This window comes from Microcebus murinus, chromosome 7 (assembly GCF_040939455.1).
Source record: "Microcebus murinus isolate Inina chromosome 7, M.murinus_Inina_mat1.0, whole genome shotgun sequence".
Lineage (NCBI taxonomy): Eukaryota > Metazoa > Chordata > Mammalia > Primates > Cheirogaleidae > Microcebus > Microcebus murinus.
Genome location: NC_134110.1, coordinates 81,608,085 through 81,630,045, shown reverse-complemented (window position 1 = coordinate 81,630,045; position 21,961 = coordinate 81,608,085). Strand labels below are relative to the sequence as shown.

At 35.3% G+C, this 21,961-nt stretch overlaps 1 protein-coding gene across 3 annotated transcripts in view; it reads left to right on the top strand.

Annotated features, from left to right (window-relative positions):
• ZFHX4 (zinc finger homeobox 4) overlaps nt 1–21,961 on the top strand; it is a 179,048-nt gene that overhangs the window by 127,915 nt on the left and 29,172 nt on the right. For all 3 annotated transcript variants that reach the window (XM_012739180.2, XM_012739178.2, XM_012739179.3), the window contains exon 5: nt 15,524–15,592. In XM_012739180.2, coding sequence (XP_012594634.2) covers nt 15,524–15,592 — 69 coding nt within the window. The remainder of the gene's footprint in view (nt 1–15,523; nt 15,593–21,961) is intronic.

Below are 21,961 nucleotides of genomic sequence, written 5' to 3'. Positions count from 1 at the left end.
ATTGAGAAGTCCACAATCAAAGCACCAGCAGATCACATATCTGGTGAGGGACCTACTTCCTCATAAATGGCTTCTTCTTACTGCGTCCTCACATGGCGGAAGGGACTAGCAGGCTCTCCGCGGTTTCCTTTATAAGGGCACTAATCCAAAAGGCCCCACCTCTTAATACCATCACCTTGGGAACTGGGATTTCAACATACGAATCTGGGAGCAGGGGCCATAAGCATTCAGACCATAGCACTCACAAATCATATATTTAAAGTAAAGCCGAATTATTGTCCAATCTTATGAGTTCTCATCCTTAACCTTGTAGCAAGGGTTTATAAGTTGAAAAAAATAATTGCAGATGTTCAGATAGTGGGAAAGCCAAGAAGATCCTTAAAACTCTTCTAGGTCCACCCCTTCATTTTACAGCTGGGGAAACAGAGGCTCCCTGCAGTTTCATGACTCAGGGCCACATAGCTAATTCATAGTCCAACACAAATTCTGAGTCCCAATTCAACAGCACTTTGTTTTTATCATGTTATGTTATTTACGTACGTTGAATGGAAGGTTTTAAAAGATGATCATTGTCCTTGTCTTATCATTTGTCCATAAACTGGTAAACTATTTCTCCTAGACAGAAAAAATTTTTAAATGTCATGATAGGGAATAAGATTCATACTGCATTAATTCTTTCTCTGCCACAAAGTTAATTGCTCTATGGTGTTTGTTTGTTTGTTTTTGCCTCAAGAATACTTGGCTCCTATTGCCAGCATATCACTTCCCCTCATAGTGACATGGGGGGTTGTTTTGTCTCCTCCTCCAGATTCAAACTCCTTGAGGGCATGAGAAGGTTGTTTCATCTTAGTATCTCCTAGCCAAATGTGGCTCTTGTCTCCTAAGGGGCTCTGAGTGAATGTGTGTTAAGTTAAATGTCTTAGGCTGTGAATTAAGATATCTGAGTCTATCATTATTTCTAGTTCTTAAAACACTTTGTTATTGTTGCACATTTCCAGCGAGATGTAAACAAACAGTTTGAGGAATGGCAAATAAGGGGTTTAGCTTTGGGCAAATTAGGGTAGATTAAGAAACAATAAAAAAAAGGTAAAGCTAAAGTTAAATGAAACAGCAGGAGGCCAAACTATACTTTACAGATAGAATATGTGGGTTGTTAGAGCTTAATAGGCAAATGTTTTCATTTTAAGGGTTATAAAATAATTTTTAACTGCAATCCCTGCACTTAAAAGAAAGAAAAGCTCCTTTAAAGGGGAGGGGGAGAAAAGAGAAGTTGAGAAAACACTATTGATATTTGCTCACAGTCTTTTATTTTTCTTTAAGACTGCTTCAAAGCAGTCTTTTCACACTAAGTCTTCCCATTTATAGAAATGATATTGACCCTTTGAAGATATTTTCTTGTCCAAACTCTCATAGTTCATAAAATTAAAAGTCAAGTTGACAGTCTGTTTTAGCCCTCAGCCCGCTCTTCCTTGACCATAGTTCTCAAGGGAAGTGTGGGGAGGTGATTTTATTGCCATTTTGAAATAATTGTATACTCTTATTTCATCCTCTGGAGCTTTTGTTTCAGGCAAGAATGTGCTTGGACTTCAAAGCATTAAATGCATATGACTTACACATTCACAAAGCAGTCACAAGAAGGGACTGGGGAAAGGAAAACAGTACAGGATAACTCATTGCTACAGTGTGTAAATGTAGCATGTGAGAGAGAAAAGGAGAAAGAATTGCTAACATAGCTTGCACATAACCTTAAAGAACTTTTTTTTTTCCTATTTAGCCTATTTCAACTGGATTTGAAATTCTTTTATCTTTGATAAAGAATACCAAAAACTTGCATCTAATAGCAAATGTGGCAAATACTTGATGAGTTAATTGGAATCAGAATCAGAATGATCTGGGGGATTCTTATCGGCTGCCATTATTGATTATAGAAACCCACTTGAGAGGAATCCACTGAGCAACAGCTTCGGGTGTAGTATTTGGCCTGGGGTTGTGAGAGACAAAAAAGTGAAAGTTCCCTTTCCTTAAGGAGTTTGGAAGCTGCCTAGTAGCCAGGATCAATGTACTTGTCACAATTAGCTAGGTAAATTATGGCATCTGGAGGAACTTCAGTTCCAGTACTGTTTAGAGGAGCATTGAAACTGCAGAGTTTGAGAAAAACTAGTACCTGGTCCAGGAATAAGAACATGAAGAATGAGCAGGAGAGGAAAATGAAACAGAGTTTCTTTCTTTGTGTGTTTATTTGCTTATTTATTTATTTATTTTGGCATCATCTTTAGGATTGGGAGGTGTAATGACATGACTCAGACATAGAGATGAAAGAAAATTAGTAAGATTATAAGTGAAGCAAGAAACTGAACTAAATAGCCTATTAATGACCATTTAAGAGAATGCAGCAAAAAATTAACTAGATAGTTAAGAACGTGGAAGGCTTTGAAAGCCAAGCAAAGAAGTTCGGATTTGATGAGGCAGAAAATAAGATACCAAAGCTTTTGCGTGTCAGAATGGCATCACGGAAGAGGTGTTGTAGGAAGTTTGGTCTGGCAGCCATAGGCAAGAGGACCCGGGGGCAGAGAGCTCATTCAGGGCCAATCAACATAGTAAGAGGCTAGCACTCAGGTGGCTGTAAGCAAATAGAAAATAGAAAAGCATTAAAAATAAATCCATTGAGCCAACCTACTTAACTAAATATAAGCAATGAAGGAGGAGTCCAGAATTCCACTAACAACTGGAAGCTTGGTGACTGCAGGAAACTTCACAGGGGAAGGAAGGGGTTCTGATGGTGAGGCACTACTTTCTCCTTTCAGATATAAAACTTTAAACAACTAGAGGGCAGAGGGGTGGTGGAGAAATAATATGCTCATAAAGTTTTGGTTTTTTTTAACTAGCATAAAGGTATTCATTTTTCATCATGTTTTTAACGGCCTTTGGTAGTTTTAATAAAACAATGTCAGGGGCTCTGTTTAATTTATAACATTTAGAGCTTATATTTATGTTAGCCTATTAATGTCATATATGCTGAATAAATAAATACAGAGGAAATATTTTATGAGATGTGGAACAATGTAAGTCATTGTCATATCTTTCTAAGTAAAAAAAGATGGGCTAAACTGGAACATCTACATTACTATTCTGTCGTACTTCCATCATGGGACTTTCAGAGTGTCTTGCACCTAGTAAATAATCAATATATACTATTGAGTCTGTAAATATAAATAAACCAAGAGCCTGGTCATGAGGTGAACTAGATATGGGGTGAAATGGAACATTGATGGTGGGTGACATTTCTGTTGGAGATCAATTAGGAGAAGTTTCTATTGTCCCTATTTATAGGACTTTTAGTAAGAGAGGGATGCCTCTATGGCATTTGGCAGGAAGAAGGAAGACAGAGGGGTCCAGCATCAACCCATAAATACCATGCAATGTGCAACCCTTTCACAGGTATGACAGGAAAGATGGGGTTGCAGAGTTGGAACAAATGAACATTGATTCTCCCATATGCCATTTGGCCTCATCCTCTTACATTCTAATTTTGTGAATATAAGGAGATACTCCTCAACAGTTTGTAGCATGTCTACAAAAAGCACACACGGCTCTGTGTATTTTCAACGCTTGTGAGCAGCCTCTGGAAATTAGAGGTCAGTTTTCTTCACTCCGGAAATAGAGCTCTGGAGTATTCAGGGCACTACAGTAACAGTTGTCACTTGAGGACAGGATCACCATAAAGAGGTGTAAATTTATGAGAAAGTTACACAAATGTTGGCCATATAAAAGATGAAATTTATTCCCATGTTGCTTATTTTATTTCATTCAACATATTTTTCTATCCTTTCTAAGTCCTTAATAATGTCAATGTTAAAAATCCTCAAAAGGGAATTCTGAATTTAGCTGAAATTATTTGCCACATTAGAGATGTTTTATTTATAGTTTGTAGAAGTGAAGTAAAATAAATTACTTAATTAATTTTCTTTACTATCAAGCTCCTCCCCATCCTCATAAACACAGCTTTTTTTTTTTTAAGGTGATCAGATTTCTTGATTTTTATTTATTTTGTACCTTTTGTATTTTTGAATTGTGGTCATCATTTGTGAATTAATTATTTATACCTATTAAGGTTCATTTCCCCATACTATTTGCTGTCATCATGTATTTTAGAATAATGACATATTTGCTCTTTTGCACAATTATTTTTTGTTTCAGTCCTAAGATGTTAATGGCAGTGTGATTTCAACCTGTGAGTCACCTTTTACATTAACTGTAATCATGAGATACTTCATCTGATTAGTCATGACAACAAATTTAATGGGTATGTAGAGAACAGTACCAGTGCAGCACACACTTTTGAGACCTTTAATCATCCTGTACCAAAATCCTAAAATACATGGGCTATAATTTGCTATATGTAGTTTAGCTTTTGTGATCAAACTTGGAAAGATTATAGAAAATACAATGTGATAGTATTGCCATAAAACTTGAGAGTTTCATAAGGAACTATTTATGTTCTGCAAAGTTTCCATCTTTGTTGATGTAATTTTATTGCTCATATAGCCTCCATGATGTCTACAATGAAAAAGTAGTGGTCTTGGCTCATAGCCTGACAGGATTGCTAGCCAGATCTTTACTCAATAAAAATAATTGCTGTCACTGTGTATCACAAAGAGGGCAGTAAGTATATTTTATCTGCTAAAACAAAAAGGGCTCACTTTCTGAACTGCTTTCCTCCTCCCTGTCTTATCATTCATATTGATTTTGGTGCCTCTTTCCTGTGTCCTTCCTACTACCCCAACCCTCCTCCTCAATTATTGTCATGATCTTGACAGTCTTCAACGTCTATGAGCATGGTAAGCCCGAGCCTCAATTCCAGTGACTTTTGTGATCACTTGACTTTCACCCTAACTGTTTTTTTCTGACATTGACACCCACGTCTGTCCTGTAACACCTGCCCCAGCCTCACTCTCTTTAATTATTAAATTTCCCCTCATGAGTAGATTATTTCCCATCACCATACCACCCTTCTCTGTGTCTTTCTACTTAAGAAACCCTTCCATGATGCTACCTCTACCTCCAGATACCACCCCGTTTCTCTGGTCCTTTTTTATAGCAAAGCTCCTCAGAGAATTGTCTACACTTGACATCTCCATTTTCTTCATCTTCCTTTTCTGTTATACCCGTGTTCAAGAGGTGTTTGCCCTCACACTACTCCACAAAAGCAGCTCTGGTCAAGGACTCTAAAGACCCGTTCTTTGACAAATCTAATAATCGAAAGATTCTTAGTCCTCATCTAACTAGATCAACCCCAGCAGCTTTTAATACAGTAACCCGTCCCTTCTTTTTGAAATGTTTCTTTCACTAAGCTTTCTACACCCCATTCTCTCTTGCTTTTTTCCTACCTCATTCTTGCCCAGTCTTCTTCAGTGGTCTCTCCTTATTTTGGGAAGGAATAGTGAGAATCTTTCTCACTATCTATCTCACCCTAGTGCAGGCAACAAAAAGGGTGCCTTACCTACAGGGAATTTTTAAAAAGTATTAAAACTGACTAAAAGTTGGTCTGCTTTATTATTATTTTTACTATGTGTGAGCAATTCTAAGTATTGTCAATGATAAAACACCTCTCTTGTCTGGGCTGGACTGTTCATAGTGCCTCCAGCCTTGGTGTGCTTTGTGTAGGAGTGTAGCCCACGCTCATCACGGACCCCCATTCTCCAGGTGATCTTGCTGAATCCCATCTTAAGAACCTAAACTGCCATTTATATGTTGACCTCTCCTTCCCTCCTCTCTCTCTTTCTTTCTTTCTTTCTTTCTTTCTTTCTTTCTTTCTTTCTTTCTTTCTTTCTTTCTTTCTTTCTTTCTTTCTTTTCTTTCTTTCTGTTTCTCTCTAGACACACACACACACACACACACACACACACACACACACACCCTTGCATACTTGACACTTGTATATTTAAATAGGACATCTCAAACTAAACATGTTCAGAACTGTTGGTTCCAAACCCTCTCTTTCCTTCCAACTTTTTCCACCTGCATTTTTCCTCATCTCAGTAAATGGCACCTCAATTCTTCTTATTTCTTTGGCCCAAAGCATTAGAATCATCTTTGGTTCTTCTCATGCCCTCACTTTCCTCATCAGACCCATGGGCAAGTCCTATCTACTCCTTCTTTGAAATATGTGCCAATTCCTGTGCTTCCTCTTTGGTCCAAGCCCCCATCATCTCTCACAACATCTACAGTGACCTCAGCTTATTTGACTTCTTTGTGTGATTTTACACTTGTGCCTCTAACTACTAGGAAAGCTTCTCCCTCCTCCTCCACCTTTGGCTACTGTTTGCCAGTCACTCCAGGATCCTGTGCCTATCTCTTTGTTCTTTGTTAGTATCTTTTATCATCCTTCAATGTCACTTAATTTCTTAATTTTTGTTCCCCAAAGTTCTGCCCTCAGCCTTCATTTTCCTTTTCTGCACGTTCTTTCTTACGATTGTCATTTACTCACAAGTCATTGGTTAACATGGCTTTCAAATATCTTCAACTGCGAATTCTCTTCCGAGATCTAGTTTCCAAAACTTAAATATTTACTAAACATCTCTACTCAAATCCATGTCTAAAACTGAGCTCCTTATCTTTTCTCCTACCTCAGTCTTGTACTTTTTAATATTCCTTTTCTTTCCAGTGGAGTCACTGTTCTTCCTTTCTCCATAATTTCTTCCAAGCATAATAGATTGAAGTGGGATGGATGTTCCAGTACACATATATAGATATAGATATTTTTTTTACAGCAGTACTCCTCTTCTACTATTCTGTCCCCCACACTGCACCCCGAAGATGAAATTGTGATGATGGTAACCCTGCTTAAAGCTCTCACTTTGCCAAGATCCAAGCATGTTTTGCCAATACTTGCATTCAGGCAAAGGAGAAAATAAATTGGCTGTGTCTCAGAAACAATTTTTTCTACTGCTAACACAGTCCAAAGAAAGCAATGTGCCAAATCTCATTAATCTGTTTGCTCATTAATGAATGATTTATTAAATAAACATTTCATGGATATGTACAGTATTGTCTTGAAAATTCATAGCAGGTTCCAATAGTACATTTTTCACTCTTGGCTCTAACGTAGCCTTTCTAATCATCCTTTTCTGGGGCTATGAATACTTTCACTAACTTTTTCCCCAGGTTTATTTCACTTACGTTTGTATCCATCATTGCCTAAGTCAATTCTCATAAGTGTAATTTGGGGCATATAACTATATAAATTTGACCTTTTCTAATATGATGAGATGCAGGAAATTCTACACAGTGAAAGGCCAAGGATTATTTACATAGAATTTAGGAATCTTTTCTATATCTCAGGTTAATGGCAAATTTATTTCAGCAATTATAGTGTTGGTAAAAAGAATTTATCTAGTTAACTGAGGATTTTCTTTTATGGCCATATATAATTCACAAAGTAAATAAGCCTGCATATGAGAAGTGGTAACTTCCCCCACGAATGTAACTGTAAAGAGTAGTTTATTATAGTAGTAGTGGTACATTCCATGTCACCATATTTAAGCATTAAATGTTTAGAAAGTATAGTATAAAGATTGTGTATATTTGTTTTGCGTGATCCCCTGGAGTTGGTGATAACAACAACAACTTTTATGTCATCCTTATAATGACTAGGTATGGTGGCAAAAAAGGAGGTAATTTTATCCCCATTTTACAGATAAGAAAACTGGCTCCAACATATTAATAAATCAGTTTAAATTTACACAGATTGAAGTCAGGGTTACTCATTGAATTCCTTATTTCATACCTTTCCCATTAAACACTGCCTTTATGAAAACTCTAAAATATTTTCTTTGGTTCATTATGAATTGCTTTTGAAAAAAAAAGGTATTTTGTGTTTTAACGATGTGTTCAGTAAGGCATATGATTTAGGTGCCTGCAGTGTCAGGAATAATCTAGAAAACTACTTCAATCCAATATTTGTATGTAGGTGAAGATTTGTAAAGTTTTGCAGACTGCGACATTTGCAGATTGTAACTTCTTGTCAAGTTTTTCTCTTACTAGAGGGTGGATGGTGGAGGTTTATAGTAAGGGAGGAGAAGATCCCTCTCTTGCAAGAAAAAAACCTAGAGCTGACTTGAGTATCACTATTGGTCCTTCAGAGTTCATCTTCTGTCACTGTAATTTTTGTAAAAGGCCAAGCCAGTGCCATTGAACAGTCTTTACAACTTGATGCACATTTTTATTGCAGCATGTGTAAAATTTGCTTAGGGATTTTAGAAATATTTTTAATCTGCATTGCTTAAGAAATCAATGTTTAGTTTTGTTAACATTTGCTGTTTTCAAAATATCCTCACAAATAATAGTTATCTTTTAAAGGCCTAAAACACTAACTCAACTGATGGACAAAGAGTACATTACATATAAATATAATCTATTATAAAAAGCCATAATACCAAATTGATATAGTCTTTTCTTTTATTAGCTTGTGTTCAGCAGGATAGATCAAAACCAGAGAAGAATCATGCCTAAATACAACTCCTACTTATGCAGTTCTGCACAGTTTATATGTATTGACTTTAGTCCTTATCACTATCCAGAAATATTGGTATTTTGTTTCCATTTTTACATGTAGAATCCTGAATTTCAGGGAGATTAAATAACTTAGTCAATGGCAAGTAGCTAGAAACTGGTAGAGCTAGAATTCAAGCCCAGGTGTATTTGGTATGTAAGTCCATGGGTTTTTTTCCTCAGCACAAATATATTCATAGCAATAGTCAACATTGTCCTAATGAAATACTTCTTTGAACATGGTCTGCTGAGGGCCAGGTTGGTATGACAGAGTAGGTAATGTCATGTCACTGATGTCTCACCTTTTATCTTTTGCCTGCTCAAACTTTTCGAGTAAAGAGAATGAGTCTCAGATAGTTATAAAATAAATTGACCATTATTTCAGCACAGGGGTTACTTTCTCTGGTTCTCCACATCAAGAGTGAATGATGGTTTCATGGATAATGGTTCCACAGAAGTATGCCCAAGTAACTTATTGACTGTAATTAAAATAAAATCTTGGGAATCACGAAATTACAGATTACAGACAGCATTTTTTAGAAGTTGTGAAACTGATTCATGTCTATAGTTGTAGTCATTAAAAAATAGTACAGTCTTAGAGGGAGGCACCTATCATTGCAGAAGTCTTTAAGATGAAAGTGTAAGAAAAGTTATAGAAGCTTCCAAGAATCAAATAATATGACTGAGCCAAAGAAATGTACCTTCCCTAAGGATAAATGATACCCTTGTGAGAAGTCTTCAAAAAGAAATGGTGATAAAGAAGAACTACTGGATAATGATTTTTTTCCATTAAAAAGTAATTTTGAAAGGCTTTTGACCTAATGTACAGTTATCTCAAATTTTTGGTAACTGTGGAGTAGAAAGTAGAGACTTTCATGGATTAAAAACTAGCTATGAGACAACATAGATGAACCTTGAGGACATTATGCTAAGTGAAATAAGTCAGTCATGAAAAGATAAATATTGCATGATTCCATTTATATGAGGTAGCTAAAGTAGTCAAATTGATAGACTCAACAAGTGGAATGGTGGTTACCAGAAACTGGGGGGAAGGGAAAATGAGGAGTTACTAATCAATGAGCATAAAATTTCAGTTAAGCAATATGAGTAAGATGCAGAGATCTGCTATACAACAGTATACCTATAGTCAACAATAACAATCCTGTACTGCACACAAACATAAAAATTTGTTTTAACAGTAGATCTCATGTTAAGTCTTCTTACCACTATAAAATAAAATTGAAAAAAAAAAAAAAAAAAAAAAACAACCAAACTAGCTTTGAGATAGGAAGCAAAGAGTTGAAATAACTAGCCAGTGTTCAGCATGAACAAAGGCAGTTATTGGGTAGGCCAGGAATCAGTTTTTGGATCAGAGGTTTTCATGTTGATGAGCAAACTAGCAAAGCCAGCACAATGTGCAGAGGAATGAAAATTGCTCTAGACAAGGTAAAGAGAGATTGTGATGAATCCCAGAAAGACTTAAATCTAGATAACTGGGCAACTGGCTGAGAGATGGGAATACAATGTTATGCTCAAATTATGATTATAGAGGTTTGATCTTTTAATTTCAAAACAATCAAAAATTAAACAGAATCTTACGTGGAAAAATGTTATTAGGAATTAGTAAATTTAAGAAAAATGTTTTAGTAAGAACATTTAAAAATGTTGAGACATTAAGAAGATGTATGAATAATTTATGAAAACTAATTGATATCAGGAACTTATTAAATTCTTTAGAGGCCCCATTACACTGAGGTGGTAGATGATTCAAGAAGCAGAAAGAAGTGATCACACATTCTTGGCCTAGAAGGTCCTAGGAGAGACTACTCCCTTACTATATAAAGATAACTTTTGGGTAAAATCAGACAGGGCAGGGCAAAGGAGCTTCACTTTTCCAGAAAATAAAAAATTGCAAATCCAGCCCCATTCAGATAATTGACACTGGAGCATCCAATGCTCTTCAATCTATTACTGCCCGGAAGAAATAATTTCAGAGAAAGCACTGCAGGTCAACAAAGATGATGTTGCTTGGTTACCCAAAACCATTTGGTAGCCTGCTGAGTTGCTTAGCTTTTTAGAAGAGCACTCTTTGTATCCGCATAGGGAAAAGATGGAGAAGACCACTTGAAACCATTTTTAATTGTAAACTTGCTTCATCTGAACACTGACTTTACTTTTGCAATGCCCAAGCAAGTTCAGAGGTCTTTATTAAAATGTAAACTACAAAGATAGTAATAAATGTTGAATTTGATGTATTCTTCTAAATATTAATCTTGGTATGATGAATTTGCTTTGAAGGAGTCTGAACTGTTTTCTTAGGATGAAAAAGAATTCCGTTTTCAGGCTTTCTGGCCCAGGAGTCCTGGGGGCTGCCTGGAGGCAGCAAAGTCCAGGGGGGAAGTACAGAGCTATGGAGTCAGACTCCTCCAAATCCCATCTCTGCTGCTCTGTGCCTTTGGAAAAAAATTAGTTCCGGTAGAGATAAGAGGGGCTCCAAAAGAGAAATGGGGAAGGGGGCGGGGGTGCTAGAAGGATTGTGGAGTGAAGATTGTTTCAAATTTGTGGACTCTGTTTTAGAATTTAGTCTTATTCTTCAATTAAAAAAAATAGGAATTGGGCTTGGCTTCTCAGATGATGGTAAAATGGGATTCGAAATGTTACCTAGCACTACAGAAAATGTTTTTTTTTCTATTTATTATTTTAGACCAGTTGACTTAGTATTTATTCTGTTTGGTGGCATATACTTTATGTGCTGCACATTTTGCTAAGAATAGTGATATACTTTATTGTTTAATGCTTTAGCAAATTAGTGGGAGAGGATGAGATATGGAAATTTTGTAGGCAAATACTATCTTAGTACTATACTTGACAGCTTGAACATTCACCTGTTATTTTAAAAATTCCAGTTATCACTAAACTTGTGCTGAACGCTTCCCAAATTTTGCTGATAACAGTTTTTAAAGCACATGCTGTTGCAGTCATCTAATGAAGATTAGATTTATTCCCAAATATTAAACTTAGAATTCTTCGTATATATCTAGACTGTTAAAAATTTTAAATTCCAGATCTTTCCCTGATCATGAGATTTATATTGATCTTAGTTCTTTAAAATCATTATTCCAACAAGCAGGAGGGGGACAGGTGGCGGGGATTTGCCAAATGGGAACTTGATGATTTTTCAACTAGGAGTAAACACCTGAAACTTACCGGACTAAATATCATTCATATAAAGGAAGGGAAAGGGAAAAAGGAGTAATGAGATGCGTAGGCTTATGGGTGGGTACGGCAGTGCAAGCTAATGAGAAAGTGTGAGAATTTTCATTCTTGCAATTAAAAGGAATAGGAACCCTAAACATTTTGGCATTAAGCTTTGTCTTTGTAGATGTAACCATTTGGGTTAGGCTAAAGGAATAGGTGATGAGCAGAATTCAAGCCAAATGAAAACAATGAAACTATAAATAAGTGCAAAATCCAAAGGAAAGCTTCTTTTGGGATTTTAAATCTATAGTTCAATATATCATTGTGGTTAAGAGAACTATCCCTGAAATGAAACTGTGTTCAGATCATAGCTCCATCACTGGCTCCAGGTGTCTAACGCATATAAAGAGCATCATTCGGTACCTGGCACAGAGCAAATACTCTGTAAAATGTTGTCGATGATGGTGATTGTGATGATCAATATACTATTCCACAGAAAATGCTGTTGATTACTCCTACATTGTGTTAATAAAAATGGAGTAATTTGGTACCATTTTCAAATGTGTGATCATCACCAAATCGACAGGATAGAGTAGAATATTGGATAAACTAAGTCAATGGTATTATTTTTAAAGAGTATCACATGAGAAAGGTCAGATGCTAGAGGACTCAAATTAGTAATCTAATTAAGTGACTAGCAAAAGAGACAGATCATGTTAACAAGAGTCAGATTTGTTATTACAGAGCGATTATTAAATTGATATTATTGCGAGATGCTATGTATCTTTGCTAGGGTTTAAACATTTCATTTTACCCAGGCATAAAGGTATAGATTAATCAGTTCATTTGATAAGTTGAAAGCTCCTTTATTAAAATACTTATATCATTTATATAAAGGGACAACACTGTTGAAGATCTAAAAGGAATTCTGTGGCATACTGAGCTGCATTCCTTTATGAAATTATTTGCACAAGTAGCTCTCGTTGGAGCACTCACCAAGTGCCACATGACCTAAGTTATGAGCTTAAATAACAGTTTCTGATTTTGACATTTTATTTCCTTAAATCACTATCAAATGAAATGACTTTAATGTGGCACCAAACTATTATTTGATTATATTTTATATTCAAGGAATGTTAAGTATTTTATGAAATAGCAGAATTTTCATAGGACTAATGAAGAGTTGTTTTTCCCCCACTTGGCGTTTGGCCTTTGCTAAGCTTAGGAAAATCTTGATGGGCTCCCTTCTATTGGGGTACTACAGCTATTAATAGATACATAGAAAATTTCACAGACTTTTATATTAGATAGACAATGGTTTCATTCTAGGCTTTGTTGATTTCTAATTTTGTGACCTAGCTCAAGTTACTTTTACCTCTATAAGCTCTAGTCTCTTTGTAAAATAAGAATTAATATTTACCTCATGATCTTATTGTGATGATTACAATTGTTTCTGTACAAATAGTTTATCACAGTACCTGGCAGAGATACAAATTCAATAATTTTTCATCATGTTATTTTTATTTTCATTAATCTTTAAAGAATAGCAAGTATTTGGTCAAATTAGGTACTAATATCCAATAGTACCATTAGTAGATATTAGTATCCATTAGTAGATATTAGTATCCATTAGTAGATATTAGTTAGGTACTAATATCCATTCTAAGCAAATCTATATGATACACTGAAGTGTGTGTGTGTGTGTGTGTGTGTGTGTGTGTGTGTGTGTGAAGTGGTAAGGATTTTTTATAAATTATTTTCTGCTAGAAAGAGGGAAAGAAATGGTTTTATATATACACACATTTATGTATGTATTGAGGTTTCTTATATATGTTTGGTATAACTGACAGAGCTTTGAACTCTTCAGAGTCCTGAAGCTCTTGGAAGTTTTTACAAAATTCTTATTTTGAGACTCATCTATTTCAGGATGTAGAGTCTACATCAGTATTTTGAATAAGGGTTCCTAGGTGACTTTGATATGTCTTACTCTGTCCTTACTTGAGAATCAGTGAACATGAAAAGCTACATTTGAGGAAGTCATAATTTATTGGGGAAATATACATGGGTCATGTAAAAAATTATCATAAAACATCATGGCAAGTGTTACAATATGCATATAAGCTAATTGTTATGGGTGCATAAAGGAGGCTACACTTGCTTTTGCTTTTGAGGGAAGAATAGGGGGTTACCAGGAGAAGAACAAAAAGGTATTCAAAGTCAAAGGAACCACATTGATAAAGGCCTAAAGATAATGAGAGGTTGTAAACAGAAAGAAAGTGGGCTGCTTAAGTGACATGTTGCATGTACATCAAGGCAGTGATTTATGTGGAACTTATAACCTGGATTTATAAGCAAAGATTGAGGATAAATTTTTCCTTTCATGGCTAATTTAAAATACAGTTAGGAGAAAACATAATGTTTTGTGGAGGGAAGCACTGAGTACTCATTATGATTGTATTGTTTTTAAATAGATTACCACTAAAGGCCAAAGGTTTGGTATACAGCATGAAAAACAATTAGTAAAAGCTGTAATAGTGCCTCAATATATACTTCTTTTTTTCAAAGTTAATCATTTGTTTAATTAACTCAGAATTAAACCAGAGATGCTATTGCCTAGAATATATTGGATGAACATGATTCTCTTTGGCAGTGTAAGAATTGTGTGATATCTTTGTAAACTTCTCAATAATATCTGGCCTTTCTAACTTTAAAAACTATATCATGTTGTACCTTTATTTGTATTTTCTATGATAATTATTGATTCTTTATATAATTATATCTTTATTTTACAAATAAAGAAATTGAGGCTTAGGTTAAGAAATTCACCTAAGGTCCCGTACCTCAAAAGTGGTAGAGCCATGATTCGTACTCAAGATTCTATGTTCTAAAGAAATAACTCTTGAGATGTTATGAGGGCTTAGATTGGAAAGACAAGGAATTCAAGACAGAAAGGCAGATAGATTGTTGGAAAGTCTATTGAAATTGTCAGGAAAGAGAAGAGGACAGAGGAAATAGGGACATGTGACAAGGGACATTGTAACATGGAATCAATGGCATGTGATGACTTAGTGTGGAGAAGGAATGATGTGTTGAAGGTGAATTCTGAGGTCTGTTTTGCTTTTTTTAAAAAAAATATTGCTTTAAAATAGATTTCCCTACAACAGGGAACAAAAAGGAAGAATGCAGTTGGTTGAAAATAATGATTTGTGTTTAGGGGTGAGTTTAGCAAACCAAGACATTGTTGGCGCTTCTGCTCTGGAGCTCAATGATCAGAATGAAGATGTGGGTTTACTGATGACTTGGACTTACTCCTCTGCCGTCCCCCTTCCAGTGCCTGATGTTTGCTTTGGTTTCTCACATCAGCTATCATACACAGTAATGAGTTTTCCTTTTCTTTTTGGTACCTTGTCAGAGAAGTAAAAGTATGCTCATAATCTGTGTAATGTGTCATTGTTGCTATAATACATGGTCCTCCAAGGTAGTCTTGGCCAAATAACCAAAAGGTAAAAATCAGAGTGAGCCTTTCCTGCTTCCAAATTTTATCTGTATTGTTGAATTTGTTCTGTGTTGCTGATTATCAAGAATAAAATCTAAACCTACCACTCCCTGGACTCATTCTGCCAACCACTAGGCTATAAGGAGTGCTGGAGACTCACCTGAGTTCCACCCGATACTTCTCTTCTGATAGCCAATTTTTGAATTCTTGTGATATCAACTATGATATCAGAGCTGGGTATGGTGCACTAATTACCTTTCACTCTGATGTCCTCTGCAGAAACTGCCTCTTTGGGAGCCAGGACCTGTGAAGATGATCTTACCGAGCAGCAGTTGAGAGCACCCTCAGGTAATTGTTTCTATTACTTCTCACAATCTTGCCTTTTCCTAAATGAGTTGCATTTGTTACTCTCATAATTTATGTAATAATTCTCTGGAACTGCTCTAATTAGATCTGGTCATATCCCTTAAACAAATCACTGAAAAGCAAAATCAAATATATTCAATATTTGGAAATATGTAAAGTGACTTTATTGTTTAGAGCGGTTGTAGGTTCACAGCACAACTGAGAGAAAGGTACAGGTTTCTCAAATACCCCCTGTCCCCTGCCTCATTATTACCATCTCCCACCAGAGAGATACATTTGGTCAATGATGAACCTGTATTCACACAACAGTATCATCCAAAGACCATTGTTTATATTACGAGTCACTCTTGGTATTACACATTTTATGGGTTTCGACAAAAGTATAATGACACATACCCACCATTACATTAATAATATCATACAGAATAGTTTCATTGCCCTAACAATCTTATGTGCTTTGCCCATTCATTGCTTCCTCCCCTTGGCCCTTGGAAACCACTGATCCTTTACTGTCTCCACAGTTTTCACTTTTCCAGAGTGTCATATAGTTAGAATTATATAATATATAGCATTTCTAGACTGGCTTCTTTCACTTAGCAATATGCATTTAAGTTTTCTCCATGTCTTTTCATGGCTTGATAGCTCATTTCTTTTTAGTGCTGAATAATATTCTATTGTCTTGATATATCAAAGTATATTTACCCATTCACATACTGAAGGACATCTTGGTTGCTTCCAAGTTTTGGCAAACATAAATAAAACTAATACAAGCATCTGTGTCCAGGTTTTCATGTGGACATAAATTTTCAAATCCTTTGGTTAAATACAAAGGAGTAGAATTGCTGGGTCATATGGTAAAAGTATGGTTTAGTTTCATTTTGTAAGAAACCGCCAAAGTGTCTTCCAAAGTAGCTATATTATTTTGCATTCCCACCAGCAATGAATGAGAGTTCCTGTTGCTCCACATCCTCACCAGCATTTGGTGTTGTCAGTGTTCTGGATTTTGGCCATTCTAGTAGGTGTGTAGTTGTGTCTCATTGTTGTTTTTATTTGCATTTCCCTGATGACATATAATATGGAATATCTTTTCATATTTATCATCCATATATCTTCTCTGGTGAAGTGTCCACTAAAGTGTTTGGCTCATATATTGATTGGATGGATTGTTTGCTTATTGTTGGTTTATAAGAGTTCTTTTTATATTTTGGATGACAGTCTCTTATCAGATAGGTGTTTTGCAAATATTTTCTTGTTTTATCATTTTCTAGGAGTGTCTTTCATAGAGCAAAACTGTAATTTTAATAAAGTCAGGCTTATCAATTCTTTCTTTCATGGATCGTGCCTTTGGTGTGGTATCTAAAAAGTCATTGTGAAACCCAAGACCTTTTAGATTTTCTTTTATGTTACCTTCTAGGAGTTTTATAGTTTTATGTTTCACATTTAGGTCTATGATCCATTTTGAGTTAATTTTTCTGAAGGATGTGAGGTCTGTGTCTAGATTTATTTTTCACATGTGGATATCTCTAGCTTCTTAAAGAACAAGTAACTTCTTGTTACTTGTTCTTGTAGAAGTATTTCTTACTTCTACATTTATGCACTATGATGCTTCATTGAAGTGATCAGTTTTTAACAAAGTGTATGTCCATAAGATGGATATTATTTTTCCTAAGTCAAACTCCTGGTTGGTGGAGTTATTTTTGGTAATTAATCAACTCATTGGATTTTGTGTAGCCAAGTCAACATTTTCATTAGTCCCTGTGCTTTGCATGTGTATGTATGTTAAAAAGAGGCAGTTTATACTTTCTTAGCTGCATGATAGTCAGGTAATTTAAAAGGAAATTCACCCATGTATATAACACACCTCATTTATTTCTGTTGTAATAAGTATGACTTCAGTTTCCAGATTTATATAAGTGGAAAAATAATGTTATTATTAACAGTTGGGACAATGATAAAAGGAACAAGAAATGATTATAAAAGTCAATTGCATTTATGATGGTATATTGAAATACTTTAAAAATTTTTTGCAAGTGAAAACATCCCTCCAATATTAATTAGGATGGCCCTCTTAAAACATTTCAGCTTCAAAGTTAAGTTTACTTTCACCTATGCATGATTCATGAATACTTTTTATTTTATATGTTATTTTACTCTAGAAAACTAGGACAAAATAGAATTAACCCAGTCTCCCTCGCACATCTCAAACCAATTAAAGATTCCATTAATGACTTGATTGGAAGAAATATGGCAAAATCGAGACTTATGACAAAAATATCAAGCTAAAAGGAGACCACTCCCTCTGGTCAATACATTTCTTTATTATTTTGTAAACAATGACAACAAAAATCTACATCTTCACTTCAATCTCTCCAAGAAGCTTTAGATGTAGATAGTTCTGGATGTTTTCATCTAGATGTTCTATAAGAGAGTCAAATACAAGTTCCAAATTGAACTCTCTTTTCAGCAAAACCATTTCTTTTTCTCTTTTCTCCATCTTGATTGATAGCATCATGCCATAGACCTAGTTGCCCAAATAATAAAACCAGAAATCATCCAGTTTTACTCAAAATATTAGTGAGCAACTTCTATGTTCCCGGGACTACTGGGCATCTGTTCCAAATAAGACAGATGAGATCCCTCATTTTATACAATATTTCTAAACAAATCAATAAACAAGTTATTTTCAGGTTGCAATAAGAGTGATAAGGGAAGTAAAGGGGTGATACGCTAGAGCAGGTGTTCTCAAACTGTGGTCCGTCCCCTTTTAAGCAGCATCAGCACAACCTAGGAACTTGTAAGAATGCAAGTTCTTGGGCCCCACCCCAACCTACTGAATTGGAAACACTGGGCAAGGGATCCAGCAAGCCCCTCCAGGTGGTAGTGACTCTTGCTGAAGTCTGTGTGACAGGTGATGAGCTACTTTAGAAGCAGTGGTCAGAGAAGTTCTCTGTGGAAATGACAGGTGAGTTGAGTCCTGAATAATGAAAAGGAGCCAATTATGCAGAATCTGGGGAAATGTACTCCCAGCAGAGATGGGAAGAAGTTGGTCACATTCCAGGAAAAGAAAGAAGGCTAACATGGACAAAGATTAGTAAGGAAGAGGGCAGCATAGGATGCAGTCAGGAAAGGAGGCGAGGGCCTAATCATTTCAGCTCTAGTAAGGAGTTGATTTGTTATTCTAAGTGAAATAGTAAGCTTTGACAGGCTTTGAGCAAGAGAATGGCTTGATTTTATGTAATTGTGCATAATACATTATAGGAAAACAAGATTTACCTGACTATGAGACCATTTCAGGAATACAAGTAAGAGATTAAGGGTACTGGCAGTGGAAATCTAAAGAAGTAGATGGATTCAATACATTAAATATTTTGGAAGTAGAAATAGTAGGACTTGCTGATCAATAGCTTACATATGAGCAGGAATCAGAAGAGTCAAGGATGGCTCTTGTTTGTGTTGGATGGTATGACCATTAACCAAAACGTTGAAGATGAGGGAAAAACAAAGTAAGGTGTTTTGAGGGGGAATCAACAGCTCTGATTTGGGCATGCTGAGTTTGATATGCCTTTTAAACACCCAAATGGAGATATAAAATTTAAATCCATGGGCCTGGATGAAATCATGTAGGGTGATAATGTAGACAGAGAATAAGACTCACTACCAAAGCTGGAAACACTCCAATATTTAGATTTTTCATAGAGGAGGCCCCAGCAAAGAAGAATAAAAGGGAACTCTCAGGGAGACAGGATAAAAACCACAATAGGCTGATGCAAAGAAATCTAAGAGAGATACATTTTTCCAGAAGAAGGGAGTAGTAACATCTGTTGAGGAAAGGAAGTAAGATGTACACAGAGAAGTGACTATTGAATTTCACAGCATGGAAGTCATTGGTGACTGAGAAGAGCAATTAATATGAATAGAAGCCAGCCTAGAGAGGGTTGAATAATAAATGTGATCTAGTAAAGAAAGAAAATGCAAAAAATAAAAATAAAAACAGAACTCCAAATCAAGCTACCAAAACCAAAACAAATAACCTTTTTAAGTAGAGGAATGAGATAGCAACTAGACTCTTCCTTTTCTTCCCCCAGTTTTGCTTCCCAAATTCAATGCACTGTTCCAACTAACATGCCTGCTATAGTCCAGGCACTGTTCCAGGTGTTTCTAGCACAAAGATAAATAAAATAATCACTATTTTAGAAAACATTTACTTATAAGGGCAAGTAGCCATATATAGATAATTTCTACATATAATGGTAAGTTGTTTAACATTGATACACAGCAAAAAGAGAAAAAAAAAACATATCCAGAAACATGAATCATAATATATAAGGTTCACAGAAGACTTTTTGGAGAATGAAACAATTACCAGTACTAATAATATAGCTATCATTTTTTAAATACTTATTTTATATTAGGCTCTGTGCTGACTGATTTTTATATTTCATTTCATTATAAATCTTTAAAGTAGGTATTATTAACTCTATTTTTACAGATCTTGAAACTAATATTTTCCAAGTTGGGCTTGAAGGAAAAGTGGTAATTATATAGTGAAGAAAAGTTGTTCAACATAAGATAAGGAAATGTAATAGTGTGTGTAGGAGGGAGAGAGCACTTCAAACAGTTGGGTGTTTCTTGAACAGTGGTTACAGAACACGACCTGGAACAGGAACATGAGCATTACCCGAGAACTTGTTAGAGATGCAAATTCTCAGCCTCACACTAGACCTATGAAATTAGAACCTCTAGAGATAGAATCCAGCAATCTGTGTTTAAACAAGTTTTCCAGATGATTCTGAAAACCTAAAGTTTGGAAAGAAGACTGTTCTCGAGCATTAAGTGGTAGGCAGGAAGTAAAGAAGGATGAGACTGGAGTAGTAGAAAGGCACCAGGTATCTTGGTGGTTTTCTTACTGTGTACGGGAGATTGAACTTTTTCTTCTTAAGTGATGGGAGACACTGAAAGATTTTAAGTAGAGCAGTCAGATTTCAGTAGATCATATGGCAGATAGAGTTGAGTGGGGAGTGACTGGCAAGGAGAGCATGGGGAAGTCCAGGAAAGAATTCATATAAGCTCAGTGTCTTCAATAGGGATGCTCAATCTATAAAACTAAAGATGTTTGGTTTACTATACTCTCTTTCCTCTTCACATGATCACTCCACGAGTTTAAAAGTATGTAGTGCTTACTTAGAAGGCTTAAAAGAGATGGTTCTTGAAACCAATTGTATATTAAAACAATAGAATCAAGCAAAATTGGCACGTACTTAGATCAGAGGGATACCATTGAAGTATTAATTGATTATAGATTTGCTTAGGAATTGTATCATTTTGTAGGATAAATAAATAGTGGTTTTCCAATCATCTGTTATTATTCAAATGAAAATATTCTAAGCTAGTCATTCAAAACCTGTTCTTTTAAATATAGTGGATGTGTATATACGGAATAACTTATAACATTGTCATTTTAGGCATGTAAAAAATGCTGGGAAAAGTTCATTTTTTATTATAAGGCTAAAGTATTTTTTCTTCTTTCTATTGTTTTGAAACATCAAAATTAAAAATGTATTATCATTTGTCTGAAAATTGGATGGACCCTAATGCACATTTTAAGCTTAAGTATATATGTATCATAAAAATTAATATACAAATTGATATTATATTTTCTATATTCCATGAGGCAAAAGAATAATGTAAAATGCATATGGTATATACATATGCTATATACATATATATGTATAACATATGCTTCATATGTTATATGTTTCATAATTATATGTTTACATTACATTATGTTTCATAATATGACAGTATTATGAAATGCTTTTTAATATTTTCATTTTTATTGCATGTAATACATTAGTGAAGAGACTTATTGATGCAAATGAAAATGGGCCAGACGTGGTGGCTCATGCCTATAATCCTAGCACTCTGGGAGGCCGAAGTGGGTGGATCATTTGAGCTCAGGAGTTTGAGACTAGCCTGAGCAAAAGCGAGACCATATCTCTAAGAAAAAATAAAAGAAAGAAAGAAATTAGCTGGACAATTAAAAGTATATATATATATATATATATATATATATATATATATATATATATATATATAAATTTAGCCAGGCATGGCTGCACATGCCTGTAATCCCAGCAACTTGGGAGGCTGAGGCAGAAGGATTGCTTGAGCCCAGGAGTTTGAGGTTGCTGTGAGCTAAGCTAACTCCATGGCACTCTAGTCTGGGCAACAGAGTGAGACTCTGTCTCAAAAACACTTTATCATCTTTGTTTTGGAATTTTACATAATGTATTTCCCTCAGTTCTAAAGTTCTCTTTAATACATTTAATGTTATATATATATATATTTAAT